The sequence below is a fragment of the Bos mutus genome, chromosome 13 (assembly GCF_027580195.1).
Source record: "Bos mutus isolate GX-2022 chromosome 13, NWIPB_WYAK_1.1, whole genome shotgun sequence".
NCBI lineage: Eukaryota > Metazoa > Chordata > Mammalia > Artiodactyla > Bovidae > Bos > Bos mutus.
In genome coordinates this window covers 41,844,424-41,871,717 of record NC_091629.1, presented here as the reverse complement: position 1 = coordinate 41,871,717, position 27,294 = coordinate 41,844,424, and the positions used below count along the sequence as shown (strand labels likewise).

Below are 27,294 nucleotides of genomic sequence, written 5' to 3'. Positions count from 1 at the left end.
TCGAAGGTGAAGCGATGCAGCAACTCTCAGGCTGTTGGGGAGATAAGGCAGGAATATAAGTGATGAGCAAACAAGGCTGAGCGTTGGAAACTGCCACCAAAGCTCTGGGGCCACCGGAATGGGGGGTGTCCCTGACCCCCCAGGGTCTGTCTCCTGCTCCAGCCTCAGAGACGCAGGGGCCTGCCAGGCCGGGGGAGGATGGGGAGGGCAGGTGGGAGCACCGAGGGAAGAGGAAGGAGTAAAGGGGAGTGGGGTGACCTCCATGGGAGCTGAAAGGCTCATTCTGTGTGTGTGTGTGTATATATTTCTTAATATATATTTAACTATATTCTGTTAGTTTCAGGTGTTTAGCACAGTGATTCTTTATTTTTAAATAAATATCTATTCTTTTTCAGATTATTTTCCCATAAAGTTTATTACAAACTATTGGGTAGAGTCCCCTGTGCTGTGCAGTAGGTCCTTTTGGTTGTTTATTTTATATATAGTAGTGTTTATCTGTTAATCCCAACCCCCTGGGACCTTCCTGGTGGTCCAGTGGCTAAGACTCCACTCTCCCAGTGCTGGGGGACCTGAGTTCACTCTCTGCTCAGGGAAATAAATCTCATACGCGGCAACTAAGACACAGCACAGCCAAAAAAAAAAAAAAAGACTCAACTTCTGAATTTATCCCTCCCTGCTGTATATTTTTTACTTTGTGAAAAATACTGCTAAGCACATGCATATTTCTTCTCTTGGATTTACACTGTCTCCTCTCTACCTTGGGGGCAGCCAAGTCTGGAGCAGACGCAGGTGTGAATGAAGTGGTCATTCAACTTGGAGCAGGAAGAACTTTCCAAACTAAGAGACATGTCTCAAGAGTCCTCATTTCTAAGTTTGGAAAGATTCACTAACTCTTAACACGTCCCAGTTTGCTTAACCTCTCTCTCCAAGTGTTACTCAGTCATTGTTGCCCTGCTGTTTCAGAGAAAGTTGCGTGGTGACCTTGAATACCTCAAAGTGTCTACTGAAAATAAGGGCTTGCATGTGCGTAGTCCCCAGGCCAAGATCAAGTTCAGGAAATAGAAGGTGGCTGCAATGTTATTATCCTATCTACACAGTCTGTGCTCAAACGTCCACAGGTGTCTCCTTCGTGTCCCTTACAGCAACTCTTCCCTGGTCCAGGACCTGACCGAGGGTCATGGAGCTTTTAGTCTGCACGTGATGTGTGAGATCACCGGACAACAGACAGGAGTGGGCCTGCGGCGGGCACCATGGGACAAAGTCCTTCTTCCCTACCTGTGGGTTTCCCTCCCAGCATTTGCCTCAGCTCTTCGCTCTGTGGTTGAACTCCTCCTGGGAGGACAGGAGACTATTTTTCCCAGAAAGTCCACTGGGGATAACTTCCCTGCTCATGTCACTGACCTCACATTGGGGTTTCCCAATGTGTAGGAAGGCATGTGGTTTAGGAGCTGATGGTCAGGCTGGGGCTTGCAGGGTGAGAGGTGATAGGCAGGGGGCTGGTGGTGAGCCTCGTTTGCTGGGAACATGGGGCTGAGCATCTCCTGTGTGGCTGGCCCTCACTGGGTGTCAGGGAAACGTGGCTGGGACTCTGGGTCTGAGGGACTTCATCGTTTGGTAAAGGAACCAAAGTCACTGAGACCCCCATGACGAGAGCAAAGGGGCAACAGAGCAGAGTTGGGGGGGCGGTGCAAAGGCACAGCCAGGCTGTGTCCTGGGCAGAAAGGTGGGTGGGGCAGTCACAGGCTTTTATGTTAAAGGGGGCCTTGTCATGTCAGGGAGGGGCGAGTGACCGCCAGTATGAACAATGTGCTGGGAGACAGCAGTCGTGGGCTGAAAACCCCACGGCCCAGTGTGGAGGAGGGAATATTCCAGAACCCTGACCATGCAAGACCAAAGTCTCGAGGGGATGCTGAGATGGAAGCCTGGAGCCAGGTTAGCAAAGGCCTTGATGGCAAGCTGGAGAGTTTAGATCTTATGTCTCCATTCTGGTTTCCCAAACTCCCAAGAACATGTCACCCATACAAATTTGGCCAAGCTGAAAAAGCAAACTTTCTCTTATTATCATTCTACTATTGGGCTTCCCAGGTGGCGCTAGTGGTAAAGAACCTTGGGAGACATAAGAGACTAGGTTCGATCCCTGGGTCGGGAAAATCCCCTGGAGAAGGGCATGGCAACCCACTCCAGTATTCTTGCCTGGAGAATCGTCATGGACAGAGGATCCTGGTGGCCTACAGTCCATAGCGTTGCAAAGAATTGGACACGACTGAATGACTTAGCAAGTTTTTTTTTTCTATTAACATTAGAATATGCAACATAAAAATAAGAACTGTCCATCTATGTTCCACCTCAGCACCATCAGTGGCTTTTAGAAAAAGCACAGCTGAAGACGAGGGAGCCATGGCAAGTCTAGAGGGAGGATGGGGCGATGTCTAATTGGTTGTATGTATGGCTGTAGTGAAGCCACTTCATACTCTGGAATTTGTGGACTCATCTGTCATGCGATGCATTTAGACAAATGGATTTCTAATTATACAACTGGCTTGGGTGGGAAAGGTCTCTGGAGGTGGTCCTGGTCGCCCCAGTGAGCTAGGAGTCTGACCAACTGGGGGCCCAGAGCCAGTGCTGGTGCCCAGAGTCTACCATGCAATGCCGAGGCCTGGTGCCAGTCTTGTAGGCAGCGCACACAACAGCAGCCTTTGGTCTTGAACTCTAGGAAATGATCGGGCAATATTCCGTGCTGGGAGAGGAAGAACTCCCCCTTCACAAGGATGACAGAGCAGAGAGGGGCAGGGGCTGGGCCTCCAGGCTGGACACACCCTTGGGTCACTGCGGGAGGCAGCCTGGTCAGTGGGTCCTGTCACTGCGATGACCAGAGTTGTGTAAGGCTTGTGGCGGTGACCAGCAGCTCTCCCAGACTGGGGACTCGCTCCAGGCAGGTCTGATCCTTGGGTGCAGAGCAAGGATGCGTGAGATTGTACACATCCAGATTGGCCAGTGTGGCAACCAGATTGGAGCCAAGGTAAGGAATGTCCAGTTACTAGTGTTGGCCTGTCCATGATCCATAGCATAGCCAGCTCAGAAAAGCCTCTAAGGTAGCAGGGAGGACCTGAGCCCAGCAGATCCATGCACTTGTCCAGTGTCTGACTTACTGATGTCAAATGACGCCTTTAGTGGTTAAAGAGACTGAAGGCATAGGAAAAGGCTTAAAGGGTAAATCTAACTCCTGTTAATTCTGTGGACAGTTCTGTGTGTATAAAACACCTGTCAATCATTTTTACTTTGATCACCTCTGCGTTCATATCTAAAACCAGTAATTTTGTCTCAAAATAGTTTTCCAAAATTTCTTGGGAAAATTTTTCCACTGTATCACTAAGATAGCTTTCCCTCCCCTCCTGTATTTATGTTCCAGTTTAAAAAGATCAACTACTATTTTATTTTGAATGCAACCAAAAATCAAAGTGGTAAACCTAAAATTTTGGGGTTCAGCAGCAGAAATAATTAAAATATATCCTTTGTGATATAAGTTTTTCTCCTCCTCCATCACATTTTTCTAAAAAGTACTTGGTTCTATTGACCAATGCTAAAAAACAGATACCAGAGCCCAATACCTCCAAGTCTAAGTTTTAAAAATTTATTTTTTTAAAGATTTATTTATTTATTTTTGGCTGTGGTGGGTCTTTGCTGCTGCACATGGGTTTTCTCTAGTTGTGTCCAGCAGTGGCCACTCTTCATTGCAGTAGGGCTGGATGGGGGAAGCTTCTCATTGCAGTGGCTTCTCTCGTTTCAGAGGATGGGCTCTTGGGAGCCTGGGCTTCAGTAGTTGCGGCTCACAGGCTTAGTTGCTCCATGGGATGTGGGATCCTCTCAGACTAGGGATCGAGTCGGTGTTCCTTGCATTTCAAGGTGGATTCTTAACCACTGGACCGCCAGGGCAGCCCTCTTCAACTCTAATTTTAAAGTGATCGGTTCTACTATGAAACAGCTGTCTGATTATTCTCTTTACTATTTTGAAATTACTTCTACTAGTATGAATTACATTAAAAACTTTATTGCATTACAACTTGAAAGTTTATATGTGATAAGATGATGTAAAATTTACCATCTGTAACCATGTTTAAGTATCTACTTCAGTAGTGTTAAGTACATTCACACTGTCATGTCTCCAATCTCCAAAATGCTTTTCTTGATAAACTGAATTTAAAATCCTTTTTTCTTGCAAAACTGAAACTTGGTGCACACCATTAAACACTGCCTCCCCATTCCTCTCCCCTGCTCCTGGCACCTGCTATTCTACTTTCTGTCTCTATGAATTTCATGAACATATAACAGTATTTGGCCTTTTGTGAGTGGCCTGTTTCACATAGCATAGTGTCCTCAGGGTCCATCCCTGTTGTAGCACATGTCAGAATTTCCTTCCTTTTTAAGGCTGAATAACAATCCAGCTGTATAGATAGATCACATTTGTTTATTCAGTCATCTGTCCATGGGCAGCTGGATTGTTTCCAAATTTTGGCTACTGTAACTAACGCAGCTATGGAAAAAATGAAAGTCTTTTAATACAGGTGTTTAAAACCCGGGGCAAAGAAAATGACCGCTTACAAGGAAGATGTCATCCTTCCTTGATGGAGTGATAAGACGTTCAAAATTAAAACACACAGAGAAGGGAGGCATGGGCCCTTACTGCTCTGAATTTGGAAGATAAGGTGAAGATAGGATCCAGGCAGGGAGTGCAGGGTCTAGGCAGGGTCTCAGCTCTGGGTCCAGAAATGTGCTGCCTAATGGTTAAAGACCCAGCAAAAACTTATTATTTGGGGCCATAAGAACTTTTAAGCCATTTTTTTTTTTAGTCTCACTCCTGATTTTATTTTTTGGTATTTAAAAAAACTTTTAATTGGAGGATAATTGCTTTACAGTGTTGTGTTGGTTTCTGCCATACAGCAATGTGAATCATCCATAAGTATAAACAAGACATTTAATTTGTGGTTTCAGAGAACTTTCTTTTTTTTCTGCTGATAATTTACTATAAAACAGAGTCTTATATTAATAAGATCAAGGCCAAGCAGAGCTATCATTCATAAATGTGGTTAGAAAAACAGCCTTGGGGATTGAACATAAACGAATACATTTTCATGTATATTTGTGCTTCTCCAGGGTAATGAAAAGGGGCCATTTCAGTAACTGTATCCATAAAAGCCTGGCACATATCTATATAAATAATATGTGTATGTGACTGAAGGTATAATATGTTTCAAATAGTTACCAGAAAATGGCTATGCATAATTTTGAATTGAGGTCATATCTGATCATCCAAAATGCGCGCTGTTTAAAAGCATGCATAGGTGTCCTCGTGATGGGCTTTTGGGAAAAACTGCATGAAAATAAATCCACAAAGTGGAATGAGATGTTATTGTGCAGTCAGATAAGAATTCAGTTTATTTTCACTTAATGGGATCTATACTCTGCTATCTGGATGCATTGTAAGGATGCAAGTGTAGAGATACACTGTCTGATGTGAAATTCTAAAAGAACAGCATTAATGTATACAAGGGCCTGAATTTCACAAAAACGAAATCCAATTTGACATTTTATGTGTTGTATTGAAGCAGTTCAGGTGGATATAAAATGCAGTCTTCATCTTCATGGCTAGCAGCAGGGACAAAGCATAAATTTAGGAAGGGGCGAGCAGGTGGGAAAAGGGCCCCAGTGATAAATCTCAGGGAGGAAAGCGGACCCAGAGCCCTTGCTTCCTGTCTTTCTGCTCAATCTGCCGGCTCCAACGTGGCCTTCAGCAGGATCCCTCTGCACACTGACCTTCTCTCCTTCTGCTTTCAGTTCTGGGAGGTGATTGGAGAGGAGCATGGGATAGACTGGGCCGGGAGCTACTGCGGGGACAGCGCTCTGCAGCTGGAGAGGATCAGCGTGTACTACAATGAGGCCCATGGTAGGACGCCGCACTGTTGGCCTCGGTCACCAGCCCCGGGGACACAGCAGAGAAAGGAGGGCCTGCGGGTGATGTTCTGAGAGCTACAAAGGGTAGCCCGGGCAAGGCTGTCTCTGGTCACTGGAGGGCCACGCTGCCAACACAGACTGTTTAGACCCTGACCTTCCTTTCTGGTTTTTATTATTTTATTTTTTCCCTTATCTTCCTTTTCTGGTTTTTATTTTTTAATTATTATTATTATTATTATTTTTTGCCATGCTGTGTGGCTTGTGGGATCTCAGTTTCCGGTCCAGGGATTGAACCTGGGCCCTGGGCAGTGAGACTGCAGAGTCCTAACCACTGCACAGCCAGAGAACTTTCCCTTTCTGGTTTTTAAATACAAAGTAGAGTCAGTTCCAATAGGAACAAAATCCTCATCACTGGCAAGAGAACAAACAAAATCGACAATGGTGGAAGAAGTGATTTCTGAAGCTTTTTACAGATTTCTGTGATTGTTGTCGGGGTCTAAGCTATCACTGCCAGTCTATCTACCCAAGACACTTTCTAGAAGGCCTTTTCCCCCTCACCCAGGTTCTATTTTGATGAAACATGAACCTTCAGAAAAATAAGTTATAAGTTTGCTAACTTCATATCTTTCTATGCAGGTAAGAAGTATGTGCCCCGAGCAGTCTTGGTGGATCTGGAACCCGGGACCATGGACAGCATCCGATCCAGCCGAGTGGGGGCCCTCTTCCAACCGGACAGCTTTGTCCACGGTAGGTTTTTCTGGAAGGTTCCACCGGGGAGAGAGCAAGAGTGCCTCCTGGAGGTGTGCATCCTCCCCAGCCCCCATGCCCGGTCCTGGGGGGGTGGGGGTGGAGAGGGGTGTGACCGAGTCCCCTGTGCCCACAGGTAACTCTGGGGCCGGTAACAACTGGGCGAAGGGCTACTACACAGAGGGCGCCGAGCTGGTGGACAGAGTGCTGGACGCAGTGCGCACCGAGGCCGAGGGCTGCGACTGCCTGCAGGGCTTCCAGCTAGTGCATTCGCTGGGTGGGGGCACGGGGTCAGGGATGGGCACACTGCTGCTGGGCAAGATCCGCGAGGAGTACCCCGACCGCATCCTGAACTCGTTCAGCGTGATGCCCTCACCAAAGGTGTCGGACACTGTGGTGGAGCCCTACAATGCCGTGCTGGCGCTGCACCAGCTTGTGCTCAACTCTGACGCCTGCTTCTGCATCGACAACGAGGCGCTCTACGACATCTGCTTCCGCACGCTGCGGCTCAGCACGCCCACCTACGGGGACCTCAACCACCTGGTGTCCCTCACCATGAGCGGCATCACTACCTCTCTGCGCTTCCCGGGCCAGCTCAATGCTGACCTGCGTAAGCTGGCCGTGAACATGGTGCCCTTCCCGCGCCTGCACTTCTTCATGCCCGGCTTCGCGCCGCTCACGGCCCAGGGCAGCCAGCAGTACCGCGCGCTGACCGTGGCCGAGCTCACCCAGCAGATGTTTGACGCCCGCAACACCATGGCTGCCTGCGACCCCCGCCGCGGCCGCTACCTCACCGTGGCCTGCATCTTCCGGGGCCGGATGTCCACGAAGGAGGTGGACGAGCAGCTGCTCAACGTGCAGACCAGGAACAGCAGCTGCTTCGTGGAGTGGATCCCCAACAACGTCAAGGTGGCCGTGTGCGACATCCCGCCCCGGGGGCTGAGCATGGCGGCCACCTTCATCGGCAACAACACAGCCATCCAGGAGCTGTTCGGCAGGATTTCCGAGCATTTCTCGGCCATGTTCAAGAGGAAGGCCTTCGTGCACTGGTACACCGGTGAGGGGATGGACATCAACGAGTTTACTGAAGCTGAGAGTAACATCCAGGATTTGGTGTCCGAATACCAACAGTTTCAAGATGCCAGAGCAGATGTGGAAGAGGAGGAGATCGGGGGGGAAGCAGAAGTGGAACCGGCAGATAAGGAACATTAACTGCGAGAGGCCCTGCCTGAGGCTGGCTCTTCCGGAGCGCTTTCTATTAGGATGAGCAAGTCACCCCTGGGAAGGCAGGCCGATTCTGTACTGCGACACAGAGACCCACCTGCAGCCACTCAGCCTTAGCTTTGATGGGGGATTTCGGAGGGGGGGTGGGGGGGAAGTACTGACAGGCACTAGGGTCTTGAAGAGTGTGGTATTCTATGCACAAGCTTGATTTTATTCTTTTTAATAGGCAGGTGAATTAACTGTAAAGTGCTCCCTTTGTTTAAAGATTTGATTTGGCTGTTTGCTATGTGTGGAGATGGACTGTGTGGATGGGGTGGGGGAACCCCTGCAGGCGAGGTTAAGTTATATAGGCATCAGCTACCCTGGTAAGTGCCTGGGGATCTGTACTTGTTGGGATCTTGGGACTGTTAAGGCTCTCACTGTAGGTTCTCTCTCAATGCATGGCCTGCTGCCCACTTGTTCACATCTGCTGACCTCCAGGAAAGTCAGGTGACTGCTTGATGTTTGGGAGCCACACAGGAAAACAGGAGTCAGTGACCACTAGTAAATTGTGGAGATTGTGTGTACACTTCAGCGTACCAACTGCAAAAAGGAAAAGGGAGGAAAGGAAAGTGGGAGTCCTTCCCGAAAAAATACCCAGGCAAAAAGCCCCACAAAATGACAACTCCAGTCTTCTGATCTTTATGTCTGAATAGCCACCTTTTAAAAATATTTTTAAATTGGCTGTGCTGTGCAGCATGTGCGCTCTTTAGTTCCCAGTCCAGGAACTGAACCTGCATGCCTTGCACTGAGAGCTCAGAGTCTTAACCACTGGTCCACCAGGGAAGTGCCCTGTATAACTAGCTCTTAACATATATGTAGATACTTTAAAGTTTCTTATTAATGTTTGATTCTGGGAATTCATTCATCATCTTTGGTTCTTCTTGTAAAGGCTATTTTGAAATGCCCTTTTCACTTGAATGCAGAAACCCTCCTGAAGGGGCTTTGCAGCCACCCTGCTCTTTAGAAAGGGCACATGCAGGCCCAGCGACCACTGAAATGGAGGAATTAAGCAGCGGTGGCTGTAGTGTCCTTCGAGGTTATGGAGGACACTGTCTCATTAGGGAACTTTTACAGTTCAAATTAATTTGCAGAAGTTGCCATAAATGTTTGCATGATGACACAGCTTTAGCCATTACACAATTTTAATCTGTTCACATTACAACGGACCAAATACACAAGAGCGTAATCAAATCATCCATAACTTCTTAATTACAGTTTACCTATTTCTGACATATTGCACTGCCATCCCATCCACGAAAGGTTTTAATGGCTTTCTAGAATTACCACAGAGTTATCCAATTGGATCCATGGGCAGCCAGTGATGGGAGGAACTATCTACTTGCAGGCAACTGGGTTTTCATCTCCTATTTGCTTTGTAACCTGCAGTAATAGGGCAGCCAGTGGGTGGGTGATAGTAGCTCATTTTGAGAAACTTCACTCTCTTCACGTGCGTATCACGAGGAAATAACCAAAATATGCACCAAGAGAAAAATTCTCTCGATGTTTGTATTGTGACATGCCTTTTATCTACAGAATTAAAAAAAATAAAGTTTTAAACACTTTCTACTTGTGGTTCAAAAAGCACTAAAACCGAAAGCAGATTTAATAAGAAACTGCACCTGAATTACTTAGAGTTCATAACTTCTTTAGATGCTAAAAAGAAACATAACCTGTGATTACATAAGAATTTATACGCATGCTTCCTCTGGCACTTTTTTCACTTTCTCAAATCTAAAAAGGCAATTAAATAGATGCAGAAAAGGATACAGATCTAAAGTTTAAAAAACACCAACAAAAACCCTGCTGATTTATATTACTGTAAAGATTGTTTGCTCAATAGTAATCATTAAAGTACAAAGAAATTCAATTTTAAATGGCTAAATTGCTTTATTTCAGACTAAGTAAATTCCTTTTCTGGGAGCCTAACTGCCCAGACTTATTAATGTTGAGTAGTTAAAAATATTTCAAAATGCATCCCACTATCCTACTCTTGTCTGGTGAAGTGAAAGTTGCTCACTTTCACTTCTGACTCTTTGCGACCCCATGTCTATGGAATTTTCCAGGCCAGAATACTGGAGTGGGTAGCTGTTCCCTTCTCCAGGGGATCTTCCCAACCCAGGGATCAAGCCCAGGTCTCTCCTATTGCAGGCAGATTCTTTACCAGCTGAGCCACCAGGGAAGTCTAAGAATACTGCAGTGCAGTAGCCTATCTATTCTCCAGGGGATCTTCTCATCCCAGGAATTGAACTGGGGTCTCCTGCACTGCAGGCAGTTTCTTTATCAGCTGAGCTAAGTAGATATAGATTAAAAAAAAAAAAAAAACACACACTAAAACCAAAAGAAATCTGTCCCAATTTTGAAAGGCCTCTTCCTTTAGCTGTACAGTGGTTACAGCAACATTGGTCTCTCCAAGACCGAGATGGTAGACTCAGGATTTTAGAGCATGTTTGATTCCTTCACTTCACACACAAGAACCTTGTTTGAATGAGGAGACTGAATCCCTCACAAGTCACGCAGGTGGTTAGTGAAATACCCACAACTTGATCTGACCAGGCCCCCTGGTATTCTGGACACAGTGGTCCTGCCAGCTACCCAGTGGGGCGTGACGCAAGGCCTCATGGTACAGTTCAGGATTTTTTTAATCATGGAGAAAGAACCGCACAGAATCTCTACTGAGCAGTGAATCTGTCCTTTACTCAGTTAACTTTAATCCTTTCCTTATCACAAGGCCTGTCCCTAAGTCTCGACTCTAATTATTCCATCTGCCTCCTGAATAAAATGACTTATCTCCAATTAACTTGGCTGGAAATGATTCAGCCCTTTGCCTATCAGTTACTTTATTCGTCTGGTATCAGAGGCCCCATGGCCTTGTGAGTCATTTGTTTCTGTCCCAGTAATGAAAGATGCCTCCTGGTACCTTAATTGTGGGGACTGAAGCATGACAACTGAGGGGCCCTGACTTCAAAAGCTCAGGACAAAAGCCTCAGGCACAGGGCTCAAGGGGCTCCTAAGCTGCTTCTGTTCAGCACCCCCGCTCCTCTTTGCACGCCCTGTGCCGAGAATGAGATAAAACTTACATACAGGTCAAGAGTCTGGGGCAGGAAGTCCTCTCCAGAAGCCAAGAACAAAAACGTTCTCTTGGGCTCGTCCTCAGCGTGGCTGAGTGGCCCTGATAAATTATATAGTGAGCTTAAGTATCAAGGTGAGAGCCGTTCCTGGGGCAGAAGCTGAAGTGTTTCAAAATTTCCTGTCCAGCTGTATTTCTCCATCCTCCAGAAGTGGTTAACAATCAAGCAGTTCTAACTCTGCAGTGGGATTTTATTTAGCCAAGTGCTTTCAAGTTTCAAAGAAAGAGAAACACTGCACTTGCAAAAATTCTTATCTCTAAGTATTTAAAGGGTAAATGAATTACCCCAAAAAGTACACTGGACGGCTGTCATAAGCACGCCTGAGACCTGCAGTCCAGAGCCTTAGATTTTCATGTCAGCTCAGCCATCAACTCTGTAAGCAAGTTAATGAGTGGTTTTGTCTAGTTTCCTATGAGAAACACTCCCAGGATATAAAAGTTCGTTTATAAGACAAAGTAAAAGATATTTTGTGCTTGATAATTTCAACATTAAAAGTACTCCTCTATAGGTTTTAAGTGCATGATAAGAAATGAATACCACAATTTAGTATTTTGTTTCCTAATCTATGTTTTAATAATCATTCTCACTTAGTCTACTGGCTAAGTGGCACCACGTGGATACGACAGGTGCCTGCAAAGGAGGATGAGGCCAGCAGACAACCCACTTCCCCTCCCCCACCCCTGGCCACTAGCTCTGACATGGTGTCTGCAATTTGAAGATAAGGAGTAAGACAGCTTTGATAACAGAGCCCAATTCTGTCAATTTATGTCATGAAAAAGAGCACTATTTTGAGACATTTTCAAAATGTCTCCTGGATCCCTTTGGTCACTAGATATGACATCTCTTCTTCCTTTAACTTTTTGGGTTTTTTTTTTTTTGGCGGCTGTGGGATCTTTGTTCCCCAACCAGGGATTGAACCCATGCCCCCTGCAGCTTGGAGTGCTAACCACTGGATGGACAGAAGTTTCTGTTCTCCTTTTATCATATTCCTGCAGCCGTGCAGATGGCTCCCATAAAGAAGAAGTCTGACAGAAATCAAAAACCAACAGCTAGAGTGAACTGTACTTTAATTCACTGGCATTGTCAATCTATGAACAAGACAGGTATTATTTTGTTTTTTTTTCCATGAAGGGAGATGGTTTCCAATCTGCTATAATATGTGCCCACAGCTTCACCTTGAACATGCAGCATTCAGGCTGTACTCAGGGTCTAGAAGGAAAAGAGAAAATCCAAGTTGCTGGTCCTTTTGTTTTCTTAAAAATCCAACACAAATAGGGGAAATAACTTCCTTACAACGAGCTGTATAATACGATTACGGCTTCAGTTCACTTGGCTGGTGATAAACCTTGGCTCTCAGATGTAAAAAGTGTGGGTTCACCTGAGAGGCCCTAGCCAAAGAGGCACTTCCTTGCTAAATAAAGCCAAACACTCTCCCCACAGTTAAGAAACACTCTGTCTTTAGAAGACGTTGAGGCAGTGGGGACTCATTCCCTGTACAAGGTATAGACAGTGGTCACTGTGCTGTTTACTGGAGCCAAACCCTACTTCCTGGCCCCAAGGACATCGCAAGGTTGAGGGCAATCGAAGCAGGGTTTGGATCAGCCATGCTGCAGGCAGAAGTGGGGTGATTTTTCTCAGTTAGCTCACTGTTAAAACAAAAACAACCCAACCTAAAGGTCTCATCCCTCAGAATGATGAGATTAGACAGAGAGCCCCAACAGAAACAGGGCTCAATTCAAAACACTGCATCTCCAGACTTGTAATAAAATATTTACTAATTTAAAATGAAAATGAAGAATGCTTAGGGGAGACAGTTCCAATAAGTAAAACTGCTCATAACCACAAGCTGCCAAAGGATTAATATTTATCACATTTCCTGGCTACTGCTGAAAATTTTTTTTTAAAGCAAAACAAGAAAATTAAATCTGAAAAACATCCCTCTGGTAATTTGCCTCACTTTATCTTTGAAATAATAATGTCAAAAAAAGTGGTTTAGAGATCAAATCACTTTAGTAGTTTGAACTTATCAACTGTACGAAACTGTCTTACTTTGCAATGCCAACATCAGAGGTGAAATGAACCAAACTCTGAAAGCATAATAAATTTAGCAAAACAGTATTCACTGCAGGGTCTTGATGATTTTAATGCTTGATAAGAAATCAGGACCCTTGCCTGTACTGGCAGCCCTTATGCTTGAGAACACTAGCAGATGTGGGGAAAATAAACTCTTAAAGAAGAGTAATTTTTCAAGCTTCTGAAGTAGTTACATAACTCCAATAACAATTATAAAGTTGGGAGTTTATCCTCCAAATATTTGATTTTGTGTAGACAAATGAAACAGGTTTAATTAAAATAAGATGGCCGATGGCTCTTTACCTAAGCTTCGCTAAATGAACTAAAAATCAATGTGGCAATTACTTCTGCTTGTCAGGGCCTCCCAGTGACATTCTTTGATTAAACCATGGGACTTCTACAACCTGTGTGCCTCAAATTATCATCCCACTAACTCTAAATGTACCAACTGACCAAACATGGACAGCTATTTTTGAGAGCTGAAATTCGATTTTTTAAAGCGTTCTAAAAACTTACGGTGCAACTCTTTTTCTAAATGTATCAGTAACTTACAGATTATTCCTTTTTCACTTTCACAATTTTTATGGTGCTGCCAGAAGTCTTCATGGCGTTTGCTTTGAATTCAGTCTTCAGTGCATCTCTGACTGCTTTTGCACAGATCTGGGAGTATCGGATGTAGCTGGGAGGAAATGAGAGAGCAAGAAAGCTAATAATCAATGATCCAGCCAGACTGGTTGTGTGACTGTGCTTTTGTTTTCCTGCCTATACTTTTGGTTTCATTGTACATTATTGTAGAACTGAACTTTAAAATAAATGAATGACGCAAAAGGAATATATACAAAGAGAAATAAGACCAGAAAGAAATGTATCAAAGCCTTCATTGGTATTAGAATGGGAGATTTTTTATTTTTCTTTGCACTGTTTTCTCTTCAATACATATGAATTTGAACTAAAAGATGCATAGATTTATTAGAGGGAAAAACCCACAGCACAGTCCTAAATGTTAACAAAGGGTATAACATGACTGTACTTTTTCCCATTTGATTTCAACATTTTGTCTTTTATTATTCTTACAAGATAAAGCATACATAATTAAAAGAGGAAAAAAACACACCTATTTTGAATGAAAAGAGCTCTACTTCTGATTATTTAAAGGTTTTCCTCAGAATACTGGATTCTGATTCACAGGTCTGCCATTGAAAATAACTTCCCAATCAAAGTTTCTAAGTTAAACTGAGAAGCCCTTAGAGAACATCATCAATTCGAGCAAAATATCTGACAGCCTGCTTCCTGTTTGCTACGTGGGACTCCCATCAACACCTTATTTTCCAGGAGATGTAAGCTCACTTTTAACACTCTTTGAAAACAGGAAGGGGAGTTTGCTGCTGACTATTTTCTCATATTTTCAGGTTTGTTTTTTGGGGGACTAGAGATAGGAGTTCAGATTCTTGCTTCCATTCCTAGGAATTGGTGACCTTTGCATCTTTTTGTCTAATTTGCTCACCTGTAAAAACAACAGCACAAAGCAGAAGGATAACAATATTTGTCCCACTGGTGGCTGGGAGGATGAAAGACCAAGTGAGGTGAGCAGGTCTGCCCCACCTATCACGTGGTAGGTGCTGCCTCTGAGGGGGACCATCATGCCTCCAATCCTACAGAACTCTACCTCGACCTTGAAAATCAGCAAACTCTTGGGTTGCCCAGTCATATACCCACAGGTCACCATTAGGAGGTGCTACTTAATCTAGTCAAGTAACAAGGTGTGTTAACCTGAGCCAGGTGAGCAGCTCAATCGGGTGTACGGGCAAAGAAACCAGGTGTGACACCTAGATCCACGGTTTCTCCATCTCACCAGAAGCCGTGGCCTCCAGTGTGTTCCATATTCTGGCTTCCCAGGAGCCACCACTCACCTGGGGCAGAGCTCTTTACACCTTGTCAAGGGCTTTCACCCGTTTTACCAATAAACCTGACAACAGGAGTTAATTTTTAATGATGCTAGAAAGAAACAGCTACAGTGACCGTGGTTACACCCAGAGAATCCCTCCGCTCTCTCGAGCTCTGTTACTTCAGAACCTCAACTGAGTCCAATTCAAAGGCCAAAGGCCGCGCGGGTGAGAAGCGCCGTCCTTGAGAAGACATGGCACTTGTCGAGGGCGCTCCTGGGAGCACGCAGGTGCTCGGTGACACTCGGCAGGTGCCGGCAGGTGCTCGGGCCCCGGCGGCCGTGACCCTGGCCCAGCGTCTGCAGGCCGCCATCTTGGGACCTCACTCGCCGTGCCGACCCCCATCCGCGAAGCGCCCGGCGTGACCTCCGACCCCGGGCCGCCCCGTACCTCCCCGTGCCCCAGAGGTCCGCCTTTCCCGAGGCCTGGCCCTACCTGAGTCCAGCCTGTCGCCAGTACGCCACCATGATGTCGCGAGAGGGGGCGCGTCGGGCCGAATCGCGAAGACCTGTCAATGTCGGCTCGGCGCGCGGCCCGGCTGCCGGAAGGTCAGGTCTGAGAAGCGGAAGGGGCGGGGCTCCGAGGCTGCCAGTCCCGCCCCGCCTTCCCGGACGGCCTCACCGCCTTGTCGCAGAATGCTCCCCGCGCCGTGAGCCAATAGGGGCGCGCGACCCGTGCCGTGGTTGCCAGTGCAGGTGTGCCTCGCGGGTTTCCGTAGTAGCCTTGCCGGGGCTAGAGGGGAGGCGTGACCACCTGGCTCTGGTAGCGCGGGACTTTGAACCGCGTCGAGGCCCGTGTTCTGGGCGCGCCACCCCTTTCCCGCCCCGGGACCCGACGGCCGGGTCTGGACCTTGACGACGCGCCAGCACTACCGTCCCGAGTTAACAATTAACCATGGCAAGCCGACCCTCGACAGTTCCGGGGTTTCAGGCCAGCCCAGGGTGGGTAACCAGACCAGGCAGCAGAGCCCGGCCAGGGGAGCAGACCGGACATCGGAGGAAGGGAGGGCCGAAGCGCTGCGCATCCAACCTAGAATCTAAATCTTGGGCGCTGAGCCGGCTCCAGCACGTGGCATTAGGCGAATTCTTACAAGGATAAAACACTTTTACTCCTTGCAGTTATTAGAAAGAAATTATAATCAGGAAAAACATCATAGTTAAAAGGAAGTTTTTATTAACAGGAAGTTTTTTAATTAAGATCCACCTTTAATATTAAAAAATATGCTACATAGTCTGAGAGCCTTAATTCTAACCCATGAAAACCAGTATTTCAGTCCTCTCAAATGCTTAACAGGTAAAAGCCATTAACTACCAGCTACTTTACTAAAAGTAACTACACTGGAAAATGAAAATTTATAGATTATTAGAATAAAAAAGTCAGGATAACATTGTTTAGAAATCTTTTTATCATTAGGCTATTCTGACACTTTCCAGAACAAGTATAATTTCCAGAAATTATACAGGGTAATTTATTAAATATCAATATTTAGCAATGTTTTGTTTAGTTGAAATGCTATTCTAATTGTAAAAAATGTTATAAAAATAATAAAAAACCTTATTGGCTTTAATGTGCTTTTACAAATGTCCTAAGAAGCCTCAAGCTAAACAGTACTTTAAGTAGAAAAACACCGATTTTTAAATTGGTATATGATTTTTGTGGTTTATATACCTGTATTAACTGGTTTCTTTTGTAGGAAAACTGACTAGAAGTTTATACATTAAGTACTGTGAAATAAAGGCAAGAGCTCATCACCTTTTAATAACAGTACTCTGTATGCAACAATTCCAAGGATCATAGATATTCTTACTTAGTGGTTGATAATTAATTGCCTGTTACAAAATACACATATTGGACTGTTCATCCAAAGCAAGGATTTCCTATAAATAAAAGCTGCAAAACAGCTCACAGGGTGCTTTAGGCCAATGCCTTTTTTTCCCACCCTATTATTTTTTTCTTCTCCACCACCCCCATCCCCCGCAGTGACACAATGTTATTAAAAACATTAAGTCCCTGGGATTTATGCTTCAGATCAAGACATCATTTGAGTAATTTCAAATGATGTACAGCTCTTCATGTAACAAAGATGTTTTGTGGTCATAATTACTTCACAAAGTAATTATATTCAAATAACCTGACATATCATGCTTTAGCAATTACAGAACCGTGATTTTGACACATGGCAATTTAAGTTAAGCAAATGTGAAATGCTAAAAGATGTGAACAGCTGTTCTTCTGTTTAAGTTTAAGAGTGCTGCAAAATTCTGGTAATGACTTTATTTCTTCAGTTAACATAACCAGCCCACGATACAGCATACTAAATCATAAAGTACAAATCCAAGGAAGGTAATACCTTTACTAAGTTACAAAACTTTGGCAAATCAGTACAGTACCCTTTATAACACAATAAAATGTACTTTTGTTGGAGTCATTTATTACTTTCGTGATAATTTTTACTCCAAAAAATGTTGAGTATGAAATTAAAGCATTGTGATTTTTAATGGTGGTTTATAGCAAATTATTTCATACAATTAATGTCTTTTTAAAACGATAGTTCCTCCTTTAACAGTGAGTTCCCTCATGGAAGCTCTCCAAGTTTACTGCAGCAGGGCAGTCTTGCGTACGCAGAAGGGGCTCTGCTTGGTTCTGGGGTTGGTCCAAAGCCAGGTAAGAGTTCCAATGCATGAAAAGCTTTAAAATTCTACCTTAAGGAGGTTTCCTCAGCCAATACCAATTTCCAAGCATACTTTTCAAAAAGCTTAAAATTTTGCATAAATACTGGAATCCTCAAAATCAGTCATTTCAGACAATACTAATTTCAGCTGATCCCTTTTATTTAGAAACCCTGCACCTCTGTTTGATCAAGTCACATAGCTTTTCTTCAGCTTATTTAAAAAAAAAATTCTACCTAAAATAGAGTTGTATTTTTTAAATAACAAATAAATATACTGCCAGCTTGTAGAGAGCTGGGGAACTGGGTGCCATCTATCAACCTCCATTATCATTTCTCCACAAATGCCGCTGCCGCCATTGGTGTCCGTATGCTTCCTCTTGCTGAAGCTGTCAGTTCCTCAATTTCAGCATTTAATTTATGTATTACCCACTCCATTGCTTCTCGGCCCTTAAAAAAAAAATCCAGTATGTTTACTGATAACCAAGTGAGGGCAAAGGCATGCATGAATAGCACATCAGGAAGTCACAATGGGTGGAACAAGCGTAACTAAACCTCACTAGGACAGTTTTTCTCTTTGTATTTTCTTCTTTAACGTTATTTACCAAATATCAAATGCTTTGAGAAACTGGCTTGATCTAAAACTGGTTTTTGTTTGCAAAAGATGTTCTAAAAAGAATCTACAATTAAATGATAGTCATGTTTTACTTTATGATTAGAATGGTCCCCCTTCTGATGGTGAGGTCAAACTCCATTTCTCTTTTTATGTCCATATTTTACACCAAAATGCTGTCCGAGGCTCTGGTCTAACTTGCTCTCCAACCCCTCTCTCGTGGGACTCTGTGTACTTCCCTGAGGGACAGAAAGAGGAGCACTGACTGCTTCTGGCCTTGGGGCCTTTGCATGTGCAGCTGATCCACCTGGACCACTCCCTAGCAGACCCCTCACGGCCTACCCACCCCTCGCTCAGAACTCAGCAGCAACACCACTTACTCAGCACTCATGAAGCACTCTCGTACCTTTCTGTACTTTTCCTTTCCTAATGCCGTGTTGTATGATTAATGTCGCCTTCCTCTTAGTTCCACGAGGGCAGGCACCACGTTTGTTTTGCTCCCCGCTGTCTCCCCAGTCTAGCCTAGCACTCTGCCTGACATAGAGAAGGCATCTATGAATATCTTTTGACTGCTGAATGATATTACACGTTATAAAACAGTGCATTAGGCATCTCTTTCTCTAAACTTACTTTATTTTAAATCATACATTTTCAATGGGGCAAAAATTAGTTGGGGGGTAGTAGGGAAAAATCTCATTCTTTTAATATATAAAGCACAGACGCAGACCCATATATCTCTGAATCTGTAGACATAATGTTTGGCATTAAATAATTTCTCAGGGTGGGGATAGTTAGGAGAAAATATCTACAGTGGATCTGGGGGTGAAGGGAGATGATAATGAGAAACAGGCTGAGAATCTATGCTTTCAACAGTGACACACATCTTCGCCTTCCCCTGCCCCCAAATGCTGGGCCCCCAGCCAGATTTCCCATGATACCTCATTTACTCTTCATACCCAACCCTGTAAGGTGGCTAATTAATCTTCACTTCACAGATAGGAAACTGAGGTAGAGAAAGGCTCACTTAGTTAACTGCCCAAGATGAAAGGCTGGTCAGAGTTACAGGTGGAAATTACAGGTGGAATGTGAACTCAGACACACTAGACCCAGTAACAGCCCACATGGCGTCATGTTGCAGTGGCTCAGACAGCTCACAAGGACAGCTCTTCTAAGAAATGACCCAGGAAGAACAGCAAGCGGGAGGGACTTCCCAGGTGACCCAGCGGTTAAGACTCTGTGCTTCCACTGCAGCGGACCTGGGGAACTAAGATCCCACAAGCCTGCACCCCACCCCCCCACGTTAAGTGAGAGCAGCCTTACTTACTTTATTAGCATTTGATGATATCGTACTTGCCATCAGCCCTTCAAGGTAACTGCCGAGACTGACTCCTTTCACAGTAATTATGGCTTCTTGAGTCAAAATAGTTCTAGAACAAAACACATTGGCACAGCTTCAGGATGACCTAATTTTCATTTTTCATACTTAAGAAAAATAAAAATATATTGTAAAATAAGCTTGTTAAAATACTTTTCACTTACTTTTCTGGGTCTTGAGGATGTGGTTTGTATATAAGTCTCTCATCTACTGAAACCATATTTGTAAATGAAATCTACAGAATTAAAAAAAGTCAAATAATGTCGGGAATCAAGATTAAAAACATTTCCTAAATTAACTCACAAACCAAAATCCTGCTGGGTAAATATGCAAAATAGCATATAAACCACTTTGATATTACTATGTAAATAGAACTTTTCAATATTCATTGCTTACTTTTTATTAAAAAAGTAATAAATTTGACAAAAGCACCATAATAGTAATAATATACAGTGATTCCAAATTCATTTTATTGAATGCTATCTCCTAGAAGTAACAGGCAGGCTCATTAGAGCACTGAGGCTGCAAACAGGCAGAGACGGTCCAGCATCTGAGTAGGAATTTCTTAGACCAGGCTGAAGAGTGTACGTCCACTTGTGTATCAACTACAAGAGGGAACGGAGGAGGGAGTGGCAACCCACTCCAGTATTCTTGCCTGGAGAATCCCATGGACAGAGGAGCCGGCAGGCTACGGTCCATGGGGTCGCAAGAGTTGGACACGACTTAGTGACTAAACCACCACCACCACCACAAAAGAAGAAAAAACTAAGCCAGGTAGTTACTTACATTTGTAGATTTAAGTTCCATTGTTTTCTCTACAGGATCCACTACAGAATGTTCTTGCACATATGTTTTGGTTCTTGCCGCACCAATAATCTAAGTAAAACATTTGGAATTAGTGATCAGAGGAGGATTTCTTAACTAGTGTTATCAATGTTTTATTTGTAGGTAAAGATGTGTTAGTATTTTGAACCAAAAATGTGTTTTCATAAAAAACACAAGGAATGAGACAAAGATCAGAAAGGAGGACCACTTAAGGGAGAAGATGAGACTCCTAGACACAAAAACCTTCCGCAGAGACAATTTAGCCACCAGCCAGCTGAAAACGTACGCAAGACAAGGCAGGATGCGGAAACTGCCAAGGTTGCTGTGGAGCGGTGAGCCTGACATTCGGGAAACATAGATGGAGAGAAAGGAGAGCTTCAGAGTGTCTGTCAGGGCTTCCCTGGTGCAGTCCAAGGGGGAGGATGCGGTGGCTCTGCTCTCCAGGCAGAAGACCAGCCACTTCACAATGAAGGTAACACAGCACATGCAGGGGCACTCCCACGCTGACCCCAAGCCCATCCCAACCCTGCTCACTTCTTTGTCCTCATCATCTAGTGCAGCAGTTAGAACAAAGGAAGCAGTTAGCACATTCCTGGTGAAAAACATGTACTTCCGTTTTCTGCATGGGCCCACCTTCTATGAAGAGGGTTTCTACAGATAACTTGGTCCACTTATACTAGGATTCTCTCCCATCATGATAGACTGGATCCCTAAAACCTGCTCCCTTGAAAGAGCACAGATTTACATTTTCCAATGTATAGGCAGAAGCACCAGATCTTGGAACAAACCTGGCCACGGCAAACTGAGATTATGCCTCACTTAACGTCGCAGCACCAATGACCCCAGCAGCTGCCCACTAACCACCAGCACCAAATCCCAGCTGCCATAGCTCAAGCTGTTGGCAAGGTAGGAAAAGCAGAATAAAACTTTCAGATCACAGAGCATTAGCTGGCTTCCTTCAGAAGGTTTTATCAGGTGACTTCATGAAGACTGTAATAATATTTCTAATTCATTATACACTCATAACTCAAGTTTATTATAATACAATTTGAACTGATGCAAAAATGACATTCCAAATTGGCTCCCACCACCTATTTGAAATTATAATGTGATCTAGAAAACTTCTCTCCAGCAGTCACACTGCTTCAGGAACAAAGGCACACTTACAGACTTCACAATGGAAGGCAGTCCCCACTCTGTGCTGAGAAGTCTATGGCTGTGCAACTTTCCAGAGGGATCTATGTGTCTGTCCAGTACATCAACTCCAACCACACTCGGATTCATAGGATTTGGGTATTTCTGCATTGCAGCTGTTGTAACGGTTTCCCATGGATGGCTGCAGACACGAATCAAAAATCAAACCTTTAACAACATGCATATAAATTAAACCATTTATATAACTCATCAAATTATTCTTTACACTTAAAGTTTACTTAATTTACCTAGGGAAGATTATTTTCTGAAATGTTGACCGGAAGATGATTTCAGGGGACTCAGTCTACATTATGGACGTGTACAGATTTCAGTCTTTTTTTCAGTACACAGGCTATGTGTCACAGCTGATGCCTGCAAGGTTAAAATAACCTATAGAACACTCCAGTAGTTTCCTGAGTCATATTTTCCACTCACCAGTATCCTCTCACACATAAATTTTGTTTCTAAGAATCACTGATTCATATTAAACATGTACTTGCCTCTAATAATGTAATAAATAATTGTGACCCCTCCAGCCAATCTTTTTATTCTTTACTTTCCTCCAAGGAGTGGTTCTGACATCTGTTTTGAAAAGGTCACTCAATATACTGTTTTTTTTTTTTAAGATACTCCTAATGTGCCATTTTGGAGAAGGCAATGGCACCCCACTCCAGTACTCTTGCCTGGAAATCCCATGGATGGAGGAGCCTGTTGGGCTACAGTCCATGGGGTCGTTAAGAGTCCGACACGACTGAGTGACTTCACTTTCACTTTTCACTTTCATGCATTGGAGAAAGAACTGGCAACCCACTCCAGTGTTCTTGCCTGGAGAATCCCAGGGACGGGGGAGCCTGGTGGGCTGCTGTCTATGGGGTTGCACAGAGTCGGACACGACTGAAGCAACTTAGCAGCAGCAGCAGCAGCAATGTGCCATTTTCTAATAGTCTCTCTTCATCAGCCTTTGCTTATGAAGGATTAAGATGGCAACAGCATCATGGAACTTGCAGCATCTTTATATTACTGGAAAAACACGTGTACTTGGGTGATTTACAACATAATGTGCATTTGTTCTCTTCACAGTTTACCTGAACAATATACTTATACAAAAGATACCCCTTTCAAGTGAGCCTCTGACTAATTACAATGAGCATTAAAAGTGACTGATTCTACATCTTCACTGAAAGAAAGACAAGATCTGGAGATGGTGTTTCAAACTTCACTTACTGATAAACGACACAGCACGGCTTTTTATTTTTCTAAAAGCAAAACAAGTAGGTACTAATCTATTTTAACTTTTCAGAGAACTAAGCCTAATAACTTTTTGTGGACAGAAGAAAAATCTCAACCCCACTCGCTTCGCAAAACCCTGGACAACCAAAACCTTTTTTTTTTTTTAATTTACTTTTAATTGAAGGATAATTGCTTTACAATATTGTGCTGGTTTCTGCCATACATCAGCCATAGGTATACCTGCTCCTCTCTCTTGAACCTCCCTCCCATTCCACCATTACTCTTAAAGCTTTCATTTTTGCTATTCAGAAATGAATCCCATTGTATTTTTAATCTCAAGCCTTATTCAGCATTAAGTGCAGGTATACAAGCGAATCTATTTCACAAATCTAAACAATCCCCACAAAAAGAAGTGATAGGGGACAAGCACTCTGACTGTTACCAAGGCAACTAACTAAAATGAGAATCAGATGAGTGAGCCCATCCCTGTCTCCATCTAGTCAGAGACTCTGGATAGCTGGCTTCCTGGAACTTATTCTCTTCCTCACCTCCTCTAAAAAAATTAGCAACTGCAAGGTTTCAGGATGGTTGTATGTTATTTGTAATTCAGTACTTCTCTCCTCTCTGGGCCAACCTGAAAACACTGATGTTGACTTAGCTTTATAAAACACGTCTAGCTCAAAAATCACAAAGGATATATATGACAATAAACAATCTTCCAGAAATTCATTTTAACTGAATTAATGTAATCATGTGAAAAGACTTCACACTGCAAGACATTCAAAGATTGTGCCAAAGGGCAGTCAATAAGTGGAACTGGTGCTGGCCTGGTGAACTGTCCAATTGTTTCACCTATAAAATGTGGGAACACTGTTCACTGAGGCAGCAATGATGTCTTGATTATTTACCAAAGTGGAATCGATCCAAAGAACAGCGCCTGGTGCCTAGTGGGCTTTCATATTTGGTGTAAGAATCAATGAATGACTTCAACTAGATACCAACTACATGCTAGGCCTCAGAAGGAAGTCTGGCAACTCAAAGATGGGAAAGACACAGAAAGTCATCTAAGATGACTTAGATGTTGGTTAGTAACATCCTTAAGATGGGAAACATAGGAAAAGTGTAAAATTTGAGAGCGGAGATAAACAACTTCATTTTCAGGGATGCTGAGTTTGAAAAGCCCGCAGAACACTGGAGCAGAGACACGCTGCTGAAACCTGAAAATAAGGATTTGAAGGTCAAGAGAGGCTGGAGCCCTAGGTACAGATTTGGCTGCTGGAAATGTGTATGTATCAGCTGGGACCTTGATCAAGAAGTCAGATTATCTGGGGAGAATCAGGGCTTCTCCCAGAACATACAGAGCATTTATGTGAGTATGTCTATGTTCTGGGAGCAGAGTCTCAGAGCCTTCATCAAATTTCAGAGAAGTCTGCAACAAGAGAAAAATTAAGAATCTCTGATGAAATGCAAGAAGGCCAATAGCAGAATTTCACTGAGCATTTACACTGAAGGGGAAAAAGAGAGGGAAACATTAAAGAAAAGGGCAGAATGAGTGAAGAGGAGGGGTGGGGAACAACCTAGGGAGAAGAGTGTTAAGGAAGAAAGTTATAAGACACAGTGGAAAAAACTTAAGCATTTAAACCCAGAAGAAAACTGCAAAGAAGAAACCACCCATGATTCTAATGGTTCAAACAGAGTAGAAGAATGTGACCTGGTTAAAGAATATTAAAAAGACTACAAATTCAGGGTCTCCCCCCTAAAAAATAGTAAACATTAGGGAGAAAAGAAACTTTCCCTCTGATTCTAACATTCTCTGCTTTCTAGGATCCAGCGAACTCCTGCATGTGTCTGATTTGATAAGAATGTAAACAGTCTACAACATGTTTTAACACTGCCTTCAGAAAAGTCGTTTTGTTTTTAAACCAAATGGTTACACTAAAACATACTACCAAAGCTATAAAAATTAAAACAGTGTGGCAACAATAGCAAGATCAGTCAAATAGGGCAGACAGCTCAGAAATGGATTAAAATATAAATCACAGCAGTGTTTTAGGATGAAGGCAGCATTTCAAACCGGTGAGAGGAAAAATTATTAGTCAATAAACAGTGATGAGATAATCGATCAACAATTTGTTCAGGCAAAAACGATACAGGGGATTCAAGGCATGGTTCTTCTGCACAATGAATCATGGAAGCAGCAAATAATTTAATTCTCAACATCCAACTGGTTTAAGACCTTTTTCCTTAGTAAACATTTCCCCCTAACCAGGAGATGTTAATGAACATGGCCTCAGAGACATCTCAGTGCTGTCAGGCCCTGACAACACCGTCATCTTCCATGTCTCAGACGACGGAAATGGGTAACCCAAGGTCACACAGCTTGTCAGAGTCAGGGCTGTACCTTGGACTCCAATTCCAAGGCCATAAATTGCAATTCCTCAAGGCACGAAGCTGCTGGAAAAAGTTCCACTTCCTGGTCGCCTGAGCTCACCCTAAATTCACATTCCGAGGTTAAGAAACTCTACCTGAAGGTGGCGGGGCGACCAGAATCTCGACAGTCCACGCCTTTCTCCAGGATCCTCGGGCCTACGGGGCTGTCAAGGACCTCGTGTTCGGCGCCGCCCCTGCCACCCGAGGGGGCGTCCCCCAGAGGAAGGCCGCAAGGGCCCCATCCCCAGTCCCCTCCCGTCCGGCCGTGTCCCCTGGGAGCCCATTTCTGGGGTGTCCCCAGGGTCGTGACCTTGGACCCCACGCCCCGGGCTCCGAGGCGCTCGGGCCCAGCTCCCCACACTAGGCCCGACGCCCAGAAGCTTCCTGAAGTGCGCCGGGGCCTCGCCGCGACTCCGGGCCCAACCTACCCTCCTACCCCCAGTTGCCCCGTGACCCCCGCCGACCTGCTCCTACCCCCAAACTTACTCAAAGACGTGCTCCGAAGTCCAGATCTTCATGGTGTCGGCGGCCAGCACGGTGTCCGGGCGGCGTTAGGGCACAAATGAGGCAAAGAGGCCACTCTTGCCCCCGCCCCGCCCCTCAGCCGCCCAGCCGGCCATCCAGTGCGCACGCGCCGTCGGGCCCGACGCGAGGGACGTCCCGACGCGCTGCCCCACGCCCTATCCCGGCCCGGGTTTTGCCCCAGCCTTGCGCGCGGCGCAACGGAGCCCCGCCCCTTAGCGCCTGTCGCACCGCGCCGGCGCAGTTCGAGGGCCGCGCTCGGGGCCGCAGGCGCGGGCGTTGTACTGCGCAGGCGCGGCACAGGGCTTACGGCCCGCCCCCTCGAGGGCGTAGGCAGGAGCGCTGTCGTCAGGGCAGAGTTGGGCCCGGCCCAGCCGGTTCTTCGGCTCACAGGCAGGTCGCCTCACCTCTTCCCATCCCAGCCCGTGCTTGCCTGGGGTTCTGAGGCCTGTTGACTGGTTCAGTCCGGCCGCTTACGCCGACTGCGCCTGTGTGTTTGAGCAAATGTTCATGGTGACATACTAAGAGCTTCCTCCTATCTCCTATCCCATTTCACCTGCCTTCCGGAGATTTTGCCCCTGGGCGGGGAGCAGATACGCAAGGTAGACCCGGAGACGCTAACATCAGGCAGCACATTTAGTGTCCAGTGGAAGGAGGGTGTTAGGTTAGGAGATTAGGAAGCTCGAGTGCTCATGGAAGAGATGGAAAGCCTCCTGGCCCTGGCTTAAAGGATGGATCTCAGCTCAAGTGTCATCCCATTCCCCCGCCCAGAGAGCCCTTATACTTCATCGCCCTCCATCAGCTTGGCAGTTCCTCTAGCCTTAGATCCTCTGTTACATAGCCTGTTGTATTTTTCTTAGCACTTCTCACTCTTTGAGATCATCGTTTGTTTAACTTCCACGCAAACATAAGCCCTTGAGGGCAAGGATCTTGCCTGTCTTGCTCAATAATGATTCTTGGTAAAGACTCAATGGTTATTTATTAAAAAATGAAAATTCTTCGTGGAATGAATGAATTACTGGAATCGTCTAGTTTACCTGTTTGGCTTCCACTAGACTGTGAGCTCCTAATGGGGAGGGCCTTGCCTGACTTGTCCAGCAATCCCACTGCACTTACATAATCATTGTTGTATAAATGATTGAGTAAGATGTGAGCTGGTGGGAAGGAATGCCATGCGGTTTCATCCATAGAGGAGCCTCCTTCAGTGGCTTGTCCTTTCTTCCTGGTCCCCACCACACTCCACAACCTGTACCCCTTAACAGAACAATTTGCCGTTTTAAATGATGGCTCTGTAGGAAATTTTTTACATCTAGTTTCTTAGAAGCTAGAAA

General features: G+C 44.8%; 3 protein-coding genes across 5 annotated transcripts; 1 reads left to right on the top strand and 2 right to left on the bottom strand.

The window, feature by feature from the left end:
• The first annotated feature begins 2,409 nt into the window (after window positions 1-2,409).
• Window positions 2,410-8,371, top strand: TUBB1 (tubulin beta 1 class VI). 2 transcript variants are annotated; one of them, XM_005910812.2, is made up of 4 exons: window positions 2,410-3,019; window positions 5,833-5,941; window positions 6,586-6,696; window positions 6,833-8,371. In XM_005910812.2, exons 1-4 carry the CDS (start codon window positions 2,963-2,965, stop codon window positions 7,906-7,908), a joined length of 1,353 nt encoding a protein of 450 aa, XP_005910874.1. In that variant the 5' UTR covers window positions 2,410-2,962; the 3' UTR covers window positions 7,909-8,371. The 2 variants fall into 2 exon arrangements, with proteins under 2 accessions (XP_005910874.1, XP_070237577.1); XM_070381476.1 differs by lacking the exon at window positions 2,410-3,019 and having other exon boundaries at window positions 5,304-5,941.
• Window positions 8,372-12,140: 3,769 nt separating this feature from the next.
• ATP5F1E (ATP synthase F1 subunit epsilon) lies at window positions 12,141-15,701 on the bottom strand. Its single transcript, XM_070381478.1, has 3 exons — window positions 15,542-15,701; window positions 13,716-13,842; window positions 12,141-12,299 (listed from the first exon to the last, which is right to left on the bottom strand). Exons 1-2 carry the CDS (start codon window positions 15,571-15,573, stop codon window positions 13,719-13,721), a joined length of 156 nt encoding a protein of 51 aa, XP_070237579.1. The 5' UTR covers window positions 15,574-15,701; the 3' UTR covers window positions 12,141-12,299; window positions 13,716-13,718.
• A 1,472-nt stretch (window positions 15,702-17,173) lies between these two features.
• Window positions 17,174-26,105, bottom strand: PRELID3B (PRELI domain containing 3B). 2 transcript variants are annotated; one of them, XR_011466543.1, is made up of 7 exons: window positions 25,928-26,105; window positions 21,755-21,923; window positions 20,549-20,638; window positions 19,927-19,997; window positions 19,712-19,814; window positions 18,794-18,921; window positions 18,089-18,224 (listed from the first exon to the last, which is right to left on the bottom strand). XR_011466543.1 is itself a non-coding variant. In XM_005910810.3 (6 exons), the coding sequence occupies exons 1-6, from the start codon at window positions 25,957-25,959 to the stop codon at window positions 18,105-18,107; spliced, it is 585 nt and encodes a 194-aa protein (XP_005910872.1). In that variant the 5' UTR covers window positions 25,960-26,098; the 3' UTR covers window positions 17,174-18,104. The 2 variants fall into 2 exon arrangements, 1 of the variants encoding a protein (XP_005910872.1); XM_005910810.3 differs by lacking the exon at window positions 18,794-18,921 and having other exon boundaries at window positions 17,174-18,224; window positions 25,928-26,098.
• Between the last annotated feature and the right edge of the window lie 1,189 nt (window positions 26,106-27,294).

Coding starts and splice junctions, on each gene's coding strand:
- PRELID3B (XM_005910810.3), bottom strand. CDS start 25,959: ATGAAGATCTGGACTTCGGAGCACGTCTTTGA. Junction 21,924..25,927: donor ACTTCGGAGCACGTCTTTGA/GTAAGTTTGGGG, acceptor TCGTGTCTGCAG/CCATCCATGGGAAACCGTTA. Junction 18,225..19,711: donor TATCATCAAATGCTAATAAA/GTAAGTAAGGCT, acceptor TTTTTTTTTAAG/GGCCGAGAAGCAATGGAGTG.
- TUBB1 (XM_070381476.1), top strand. CDS start 5,623: ATGCAGTCTTCATCTTCATGGCTAGCAGCAGGGACAAAGCATAAATTT. Junction 5,942..6,585: donor GTACTACAATGAGGCCCATG/GTAGGACGCCGC, acceptor CTTTCTATGCAG/GTAAGAAGTATGTGCCCCGA. Junction 6,697..6,832: donor ACCGGACAGCTTTGTCCACG/GTAGGTTTTTCT, acceptor CTGTGCCCACAG/GTAACTCTGGGGCCGGTAAC.
- ATP5F1E (XM_070381478.1), bottom strand. CDS start 15,573: ATGGTGGCGTACTGGCGACAGGCTGGACTCAG. Junction 13,843..15,541: donor TGGCGACAGGCTGGACTCAG/GTAGGGCCAGGC, acceptor ATTTCCTCCCAG/CTACATCCGATACTCCCAGA.